Consider the following 9,926-nt stretch of genomic DNA (forward strand, 5'->3'; position numbering starts at 1 on the left):
GGAACCACCTAAAGCCATCAACTAGGGTCTAGGGTGGCTGGGGGTCGACGAAACCACCTAAAGCCATCAACTAGGGTCTAGGGTGGTTCGGGGTCGACGGAACCACCTAAAGCCATCAAGTAGGGTCTAGGGTGGCTCGGGGTCGACGAAACCACCTAAAGCCATCAACTAGGGTTTAAGCATTTAACCATCAGTATAACATAAGCATCAGTATGTTTCAGTCTAACATAAGCATCACTATGTCATTATTTTCAGTCTAACATTGAAAGCAAACGATACTAACTGGAGTTCAACACATGATAGGAATACACAACCATTGTTCACATTACATAGTGGAGTTCAAATGCACAATCCATCCTTTTCTCACAAAAAATGGATAGCATAACTACTAGGTACATAAACAGCCAGAGTTCACAATTAGTACTAGAACAATACATTACACAACCATAATTCTAAGTTAGTAGGTCATTGCACAGCCATCCTTCCCAAAAGGTCTGCAATGCCCACTAATCTAAATTCATCTTGTTTAGTTCTGCAAGATGGCCTGGATCCCCTTGATCTTCTCCTTCAGCTTCTCCTGTGCCTTCATGAGCTCAGTAATCTTAAACTCTTGCATCTGCTTCTCTTCATTATAGTTTTCCTTGAGCTTCAGCAGATCAGCAACCTGGAACTTCAACTCTAGCTTCTCTTGGGTGAGCTTCTCCTCAAACTGTGAGAACTTTGCATTCTTCAACTCCAAATTCATCCTAGCCTCACTCAGCAATTCCTTCTCTTTCATATTCTTCAACTTCAGGTTTTGGATGACAGTTGCTTGAGCACTTGTCAGGTTGCACAGGATTCCATACTTCTGTTGAACCTTCTCTGCAGCTGCATCTTTCTTTGCCATTTCTTCCTTCATACCAGCAATCAACTCAGCTCTGCATTCCTGCTGATATGTGAGGTTGGACTGCAGATAACTGAAATCCACAACCCTATCAGCCTGGATATCCACAAGTTGATGCACATCTTTCACCAACTTGTCATAGTCTACATCCAGCTTGTTCTTTTGTTCTGTCAAATAGTGAATAGTTAAAGAACTTTCAAGATTATCATTCAACCTAGCACACTTGCTCTCTTCAACCATTGACCAAAGCTTCAACAATGCATTCTCCATTGTTGGGGGCCACTGCTCATCAACCCACTGAACAAACCCACAATTCTGACCTTCCTGGAAAAAATTAAATGCCAACATTTAGTACAATACAACTACTAAGCAACAAGAACACATTGAAAAATAAATTAATGTAATCCTACAATGTGTAGATTAACATTGGGCAGTACCTAACAATGGGCAAAATTTAGTACAATACAACTACTAAGACTACTAAGCAATAGTTAGTTGTTGGCAGTACCTAATGTTGGCACTGACATTAACTGATTTGCACAGCCATTTGCTAAGCAACAAGAACACAATGTACCTAATGATGATCAATATATTTACCAGGCACCAGAGTAACACTCCATTCAACTTACCAGTTGCTAAGCAGCCATGTGCTAACCAACAACAGTTGCTAAGAAGTGACCATTAATATAATGGAATCCTAAATGTGCACTACCATTACTCCTACCATTGAGACTACCTACTGTCAACAGTAATAAGCAATACAATGTGAACTACTTTGCCCAGCTAAATGCACTACACTAGCCTGCAGCAACAAGCTAGCTAATGAGACTACCTACTGTCAGCAGTAAGCAGTAAGCAACTGTCAGCAGTAGCAATAGTTACTAGCCTGCAGAAATGCAGTCCACTGTTTAGCAGAAATGCACACAACTTAGTATTGTTTGCCACTGAAATTAATAATGAGCATTCCCACAATGAGCACTACAGTAGGGCATATATGACTAACAGAGCATATATTTTAGTACAATGAGCACTACAGTAGGGCACATATGACCACCACAATGAGCATATATTTTAGCAGAAATTTAGCATGCACATAACTGAATCACAGGTGGCAAACAATACTCTGCCACTTTCAATGAACACATCCAATGCTTAATCACCAAGGCAAGAAACATACCGGCTCAGCACATGCTAAGAACCTTCTCCCAATCATTGTTCCTTCAAACGCAACAAGCCTCTCTGATGGCTTCCCATGCTTCTCGCAGAACACCATCAGATCTAGCTCAAGGCCCTTGTAATCCGGGTCCTCAAGTGAGAAAGGCACCTGCACAATTAAAGCACAGCAAGAGGACACAACAAATCAAACGAAATCCTCAGAACAAAGAGCACCTACACACAAAAATCCCAAAAATTCCTAAACCTAACCCTAACCCTAGCTCCAATGGAGTAACTAACCTGGTTCAGCCCATCGGTGGAGGTTTCGGAGTACATGTAGGGGAGGCTAGAGTTGTCATCGCTGCTCTCGTCCTCCAGAACCATGGCTGCGGCGGCGTGGTGTGGCGGCCAGCGGTGGCGGGCGCAGGCGACGGCGACGCAGGGAGCAGGAAGAAAGGAAGAAGAAGGCGAGCGGGGTCAGGGTCGGCATCTGGCTCGGTCGCACAGCCGCGACTTAAACGGTGCAAGCGAGCCGGCCTCGTCCCAGTCAGCGCCCAGTCAGCGCGTCGGCACGCGCGTACTGGCCAGCGTGGCGCCTGACGGGCGGGCCCAACCGGTCAGCTTTTCTGTCAATACGTATAAAATACACTTTTAGTCTTTTTTACAACGGCTCGCCCATCAATGGTTCGCCGCCAATCAATGCAGCGGTTGGCTCCCTGTTGACATTTATGCGCCAGACGTGGGAGTGGATTCAAGTCAGTGATGAGCGGACGGACGTCCTCGTCCCACCCCGCTCGCGGTTGAAGGATTGGAGCGTCGAACAAAAGGCATGCACGTCTATCCATTTGTCCATTGCGACTGGATCCATCCGTCCGTTGTTGGTCTATCTGCTGCTGCCTGTGTGGCTGTGTGTGTCTTCTTGCTGGGTGCAACTGCTCGCAATGAATGCGCGCTAGCCTTCATCAATGGCCGTCACTGTCGACCGACCGATCTTCTTCCTATTCTTTCTTCAATGGCGCAATTGAATTGAAAGAAAGGAAAGGACAGGAGAAGCTGTAGCCTGGAGGAGCAGTGAGTGTATTTGCTGAATGTAATCATGGACGTAGATACGGTTGCACGTAGCTGTTCCCGGGTGAATACGCGTACGCATCATTGGTTATCCTGCAGGTTCGCATTACTTGCACCCGTCGCCATCGCAATTACTTGGGTTTCTATTTTTAATCAACACATATACTCAGAAACGGTGGCATTTTTATTAGAAAGCAACGCAATTACCACCTGTGGCATGTGGTTAGCAAACTCAAAATTCACATAGAAAGCGACACAATTTTTTTTGAAAAACTTTAGGAGCTTTATTAAATTAAATAAAAAAGGTTACATTATCCACCATCCAACTTACAATTGATGCCGGTGACTCCTCAATCCACATTGAGGGTGAGAAAGCGACACATTGCACACAGAAAATTGCTATAATCTGTTAGTTGAGCAACAAAAACTTTTCAATTTTATACTACACCCATCTCAAAATAAATGTTTAAACTTTGTACTAAATTTAATACAAAGTTATATAAAAGTTGAGACGCGTATTTTGAAATGGAGAGAGTATAACTTAACCTATTGTCATCCCTAAAAAAATAGATAATTTATTTCCAAAAGAGAGAGAGAGAGAGAATTTTATTTTACTTTTGAGAATAAAAAGAGAGAAAATGTCTATCCCCAACTTTTTTTTGGAGGTAATGTCTATCCCCAACTGGTCCATTTGTCCAGGACAGCGTGACCCAACACGGCCCAAGTTCCAAATCTCCGCTCAGAGGGACACCGTGACCCAACACGGCCCAAGTTCGTCCGGCCCAACTCAAGTCTCTGGCGACCTTTCCTCCCGCACCGGAGGCGCTGCCGCTGACGACCCCCTACCCCTGCCCCTCCTCACTCCGCCGCCGCTGACCCTACGCCGACCCCCCACCCCCGCCGCGCTGTTGCCGAGCGTGCTCGATCCGAGCTCCAGTTCCGGTGCAGCCTTGGCCGAATTTCCCAGTCGCTAGCTCGAACCCAACCCCACACCGGCCGCGAGCAGTCGCTGATGACCACCGCGCCGTTCCTCTTCCCCTCGCTCTCCCGACTACACTCCGCGCGGGCCTCTTCGTTCCCCAAACCCCCCGTCGGGTCCGGGGCAGGGGTCGCCTTCCCCGCCCGGCCGTACGGGTCGTCGCTTCGCCTGAGGTCGTCCGTCATGGCTGCCACTGGCGTCGGCGGGAACGGCTCTCCGATGGCGCCTGAGGAGTCCACAGGTGGTTTGATTTCTGCGCTGTTTGCTATGCTGCTTCGTGCATGTGATTTGTTCCTATGTTATGATCATCCAAGTCACCGTTGTTCAGCTTCTGTACTAGCTTATCTCTTATTCTGTTCATTGTTTTCAGTGTCGTCTAGGTTGGGGGAGGTGAAGAGGGTAACCAAGGAAACAAATGTGCATGTCAAGATCAACCTGGACGGCACTGGTGTTGCAAACTCCAGCACAGGGATACCCTTCTTGGATCACATGCTTGATGTGAGTGTGGTTTACTCCTCCTGTCAGTAGTTGTGGATTCAGGATTTTTCGTAGATAATACATCTTCCATTTTTCCAAAGAGGGGTTTGCTAAAAAAAAATTACCTAGGTTTTTTTAAGCAAGAATATGATATATATCTATTGCATCTGCGTGAAAAGAAGACAAGTACCCTTTCTGTGCAAACAAATGCGAAACGGAACAATACCTTAACTCGAACCCACCAAATGGGTAAGCACATAAAAATGACTAGTCTTCTGAATTTGTGTTGAGCAAAGCCTTTATGCAGGGCATGCTAACTTTAGATGTTTAAGAGCATGATTAGTACAATCCAGTTATTATTGGGAGAAAGTGATGTATACACAACTAAGCCTGAAGGGGTCCTTGCTGTAGAAAAGTCTGCTTCCTTGTGAGTTCCACGTGTTCCAGGTGGCTCTGAACAATTAGGATAGGAATTTTTATTTGATTTTTCTTTCCCTAGGGTGATGTGATCCATGCGAAGATTGTTACTCCCTTCTTATTAACTAATGTTTGTATGTGTGAAATGTAAGGCTTTTGTTATTCCACATCAGTGACAAACTGACAGCAATGGCACAGGGATGCTGTTCCTGGATCACATGCTTGATGTGATTATGGTTTACTCCTCATGTCAGTATTTGTGGATTGAGGATTTTTTTAGACATCCCTGTGCCATTTTTTCCAAAGAAAAGCGTAGCCATTTTTTTCCCACCTAGGGTTTTTTTGGAAGCAAGAATGTGATTTCTATTGCATCTGCGTGAAGAAGATAAAAAGGAACAAAATCTTAACTCGAACCCATGAAATGGATATAAACAGACAAAAATGGCAAGTAGTGTTCTGAATTTGTGTTGGTAAAAGCCTATATGGAGGGCATGCTAACTTTAGATGTTTAAGAGCATAATTAGTGCAATCCTGTTATTATTGGGAGAAAGTGATGTATGCACAACTAAGCCTGAAGGGATCCTGCTGTAGAAAAGTCTGCTGCCTTTCGAGTTGCACTTGTTACAGGTGGTGTTGAGCAATTGGGTTGGGAATTCCTATTTGAATTTTCCTTCCCAAGGGTGATGTGTTCCATGCAAAGATTGTTACTACTACTCTTCTTATTAACTAATGTTTGAATGTGTGAAATGTAAGGCTTTGGTTACTCCACATCAGTGACAAACTGACAGCAATGGCCACTGTGGATGACAAGCCCTTACATCTGAAATCAATACGTGAAACGCAACTGCAGTAAAGTGCTAGCGTAGCAAAAACCAACACAAGTAGAAAATTATTATTGAGAAGTATTTCTGTTTTCAGATTGATGCACTCTGAATGGTCCAGTATTGTGTTCTGTGTATATCTTCTGCTTGACAGTGGAAGGTTTTAATGCCGTGTGAGTGTTTTTTCTTCTGGTCAAAGCTAGGCATTAACTTTCAGTCTGCAACTTACAGCAACTGGCATCTCATGGACTGTTTGATGTATACGTGAAGGCGACGGGGGACACACACATTGATGATCATCACTCAAATGAGGATATTGCTTTAGCAATTGGAACGGTGATTTTTCTTTTTGCTTTTCTACTATTATTTTCTAACTTGGCGTTAGTACTTATAGAAACAGTTATATGGATTTTTTTTTAACCAGAAGTTGGGATATCCATTTTGACCTCACTGCTAAATTTGCACGCTATATTTCTGTTCTTTACCTGATTCTGAACTATCCTAAGTTTAATGTTCTGCTATCTTACAGGCAGAAATTTACCGTGGTGACTTATTTTGGAATTTTCTTTTAGGCGTTACTTCAAGCACTTGGTGACCGAAAAGGAATTAACCGGTTTGGGCATTTTACAGCACCACTTGATGAGGCAGCAGTTGAGGTTATACTGGTATGCAGGACCATCTTCTGCATTTAGATACTATGCATGGAACCTCCATTCAGGAGGGTGCATGTCTATGTTGGCATTTATGAGCTTATGAACCTCTTACCCTTTGCTAACACATAACTGAATTACGACTTCCATTTGTCTGGTTCTTAACTTGGATAACGACCAAGCGTTAAAATAATTTTGTTCTGTTATTTCATGAGCATCTCATGCTATGGTAGACTGTTATGTATGCAGATTTTGACTTTTGAGGACTATTATCAAGAATGCTAGTCCTTTTACTTTGTTTTTGTCATAGTTTTCTGACTCGTCCATCTAACATAAGTTGAAGACTTGGGGAGAATATCATATGGAAACCAACATTCGGTGGAAACCGGTGAAAACCACGAGAAGATGTTTTGAAGTTTCAAAAAAATCTGAAAAAAAATACGGGATGTTAAGAGGATGATGTTTTATTGCCACACAAAATTTTAAGTTGAATCACATTACGAGATGTGAGCTATGAAAAAGACAAAATCAGCGTTGAATTGGGCCGAACAGTAATGTCACTATTTAGGGCTGAATTTGTCTTTTTCATAGCTCACATCTCGTAATGTGTTTCAACTTGAAATTTTGCGTGGCAATAGAACATCACCATCTTAGCATCCCGTATTTTTTCCAGAGTTTTTTAAAACTTTAAGGGCCTGTTCGGACTGTAGGTAAAGAAAACAGAGGAATTAAAAAAAGTACAGGAATTGAGTTGGCTTGTGCACTGGAAACCTACAGGGATCTTAAAACCTAGGAATAAAAGAAGTGGGGTGTTTGGCCCATAGCGAGACAACTGAGCGAGCCGGCTTTTCCAGTGTTGTTCCTTTGCTTCGAGTGGATGTTTTGTTTCCTGTAAAAAGTACAGGATAGGAGACCTTTCCTACGGGGTGAGCGCTCTGATTCCTTTGAAAAGAACGGCGTTGGAAATAAAACCAGAGGGATCTAAACCTGCAAAATTCCTGCAGTGCACCCGTGAACCGAACGGGGCCTAAAATATGGTTTCCACAAAGTTTTCATTGAATATTGGTTTCCGTATGATATTCTCCCGAAGACTTGAATGATAGCAAGAAAGTTGCAATTGTTTTACTCTATCATATCTTAATTTTGGGTTACCTAATTTTTGTTCAACAGACATTTTTGTCATGGTTTGTATACAAATATCTACTGAACAGTTAAACTGTGCCTTGTTGGGCTTAGATGTCTGCCACTCATTCTTTTTCCTCCTGTATCCAGGATCTATCTGGTCGACCTCATTTGAGCTGCGGCTTAAGCATTCCTACCGAGAGAGTTGGCACATATGATACACAGGTAATTTGTAAAACTTTGACAGCTATTTTCAATTGTCTTCTACTTATGTCAGGCTTATAATTATCTTCATTGCCAAAATATGACTTATTCAGTTCAAGTTTACTTTAGATTACATTTCTGCTTTCAGTTTTGTTAAATTCGATTGTTCCTCCTCCCAGACGGTATTTCTGACAGATCTTTGCAATATCTGTTGGTCGTATTTTGAGTTAGGGTGATGAGATCTTTTTACACTGTATGTCGCTACTATCAACTTAGCAAACAATTATTTAATTATTTTTATGACAGCTAGTTGAGCATTTCTTCCAGTCCCTTGTGAATACATCTGGCATGACGCTTCACATCCGTCAGGTATATGTTGCTTCAGTTTCAAAGAAATCATCTTCCTAACCTTTGGGTCAATGACATATGAGTCAGTATAACTGTTTTCACCCCTGTTAAGTGAATAACCTACATAACCCTGAACTCACTCTTTTTTTTTCCTTTACAAGCTTGCGGGGAACAACTCACACCATATTATTGAGGCAACTTTCAAAGCATTTGCCAGGGCGCTTCGACAAGCAACGGAATATGACTTACGCCGCCAGGGTACTATCCCCAGGTTTGTGTCCTCACTCACTGCAAATATTGTTCAGGGCAATCTGTACAGTGAATGGTAGCCATTTAATAGATTTTTCAGAAACTGTTGCCTCCCACAAAATTCTGGAAAAAGAAAAAGAGAAAAGAAACACCGACCTGCTGTTGCTTGTCGGTGCCCAATATATTAGATGATACAGTAGAACGGAGCCCGAATGTAATGCACCTTAATAACAATGTTTAATCTGTAATGATTTTTCATGCATCGTCATCCCTGAGTGTGTCTTGCTCTAACCAATCGCAGCTCAAAAGGTGTTCTGTCAAGGTCGTAGTGTTGGAATGCAAGATCAAAAACAAAAACTGGATGCACGCCATTCGCCCTCGAAGAAACAGATGGGTGGTCGCCTGCTATGTCTCTGTCGCTACTTGTGCTTGGAGTCCGCGGGCCTTGGAACAAGCAGAGCATGGAAATTGCTTGCCATCCTGTTGTCAGGGTTTGTTTATCTTGCTACCATTGGCATACTGTATCTGCTCGCTACTGCAGTTTTGCCGGACAGCACGTACATCTGAAGATGAAAAAGCTGCAAACGGCTTGACATTCTGAAAGTTATTACCTCTGATATTGCGCCTGTAATAATGGTTTGGCCATTCAAAAGAGTGAAATGAAATAGAATAATAATCTCTGTGCCTTTTGCACCCAGTCGAGCAATCTTCATCTGGTGATGATGACTGCCTAGTCGATGGTACGGTACGCATGAGCTCGCCACGTGCCCCGTAGTGCCTGTTTGGTTCAGTCCGAAGTCCATCTTTGAGCTTGATTGGCCTCGAACTGTCAGCAAATAGGTTAGCTTTTAATTTTGTAGGGCTGATGATAGTATATACTGTAGATGGGTAAAGAAAACTGGAAGGAAGTCAGGGCCGGGAACCCCTCGACCAAACGATTCGTTCGGTATGAAGGATCGATCCGCCCGAACGTTTTCGTTCGGCAGTGTGGACGCACAGCCCAAACGCCTCCAGGACGCCAGGCCTTTTCCCTGCAAAAATAAAAAAAGGAACAAAAAGCCCGTAAATAATGAATTAAATGAAAAATCCTAGATCTTGTTTTTTTGTGATAAATAAAAGCCAGTTTTTGCTCAGCTACGAAAAAATGTCATCAGCTTAGCAGAATATAAAATGAAAATTCCAAAATTGTCATTTGAGTTTGACCAAACTATTTATAATTTGCCCTTTTTTTAAATGGCAAGGTTTATAAAACATATTTGATTCCCTAATGAAAGCATGGCAAATCTGCCATGACAAAAAATTCAATATTGTCATGGCAAAAAATATGTGTGGAAAAATGACATGGCGATTTTTCATGTGTATCCAGCACCAAAAACTGCCATGGAAATTTTGAAAACCACAATGTATATGTGTCCAGCCCCAGTTTTGCCATGGGGAACTTCAGAAACACCATGTCAACAAAAAAATATTATGTGTGTCCATGAAAGTTGTACAAACAAAAATGGTTGATCAAGTTAGCACAAAAACCTATCCAAATCATGGCAACAATATTA

The 9,926-nt window shown here is 42.6% G+C and overlaps 1 protein-coding gene across 2 annotated transcripts; it reads left to right on the forward strand.

The window, feature by feature from the left end:
- The first annotated feature begins 3,929 nt into the window (after positions 1-3,929).
- On the forward strand, positions 3,930-9,070 carry LOC123046726 (imidazoleglycerol-phosphate dehydratase 2, chloroplastic). Of its 2 annotated transcripts, none has more exons than XM_044470148.1 (8): positions 3,930-4,326; positions 4,456-4,583; positions 6,032-6,136; positions 6,373-6,465; positions 7,723-7,797; positions 8,104-8,145; positions 8,286-8,395; positions 8,675-9,070. In XM_044470148.1, exons 1-8 carry the CDS (start codon positions 4,119-4,121, stop codon positions 8,700-8,702), a joined length of 789 nt encoding a protein of 262 aa, XP_044326083.1. In that variant the 5' UTR covers positions 3,930-4,118; the 3' UTR covers positions 8,703-9,070. The 2 variants fall into 2 exon arrangements, with proteins under 2 accessions (XP_044326083.1, XP_044326082.1); XM_044470147.1 differs by having other exon boundaries at positions 3,932-4,326; positions 8,083-8,145.
- Positions 9,071-9,926: the final 856 nt, after the last annotated feature.

This window comes from Triticum aestivum, chromosome 2B (genome assembly GCF_018294505.1).
Source record: "Triticum aestivum cultivar Chinese Spring chromosome 2B, IWGSC CS RefSeq v2.1, whole genome shotgun sequence".
Lineage (NCBI taxonomy): Eukaryota > Viridiplantae > Streptophyta > Magnoliopsida > Poales > Poaceae > Triticum > Triticum aestivum.

Coding starts and splice junctions, on each gene's coding strand:
- LOC123046726 (XM_044470147.1), top strand. CDS start 4,119: ATGACCACCGCGCCGTTCCTCTTCCCCTCGCTCTCCCGACTACACTCC. Junction 6,137..6,372: donor TTGCTTTAGCAATTGGAACG/GTGATTTTTCTT, acceptor ATTTTCTTTTAG/GCGTTACTTCAAGCACTTGG. Junction 7,798..8,082: donor TTGGCACATATGATACACAG/GTAATTTGTAAA, acceptor TTTTTATGACAG/CTAGTTGAGCATTTCTTCCA.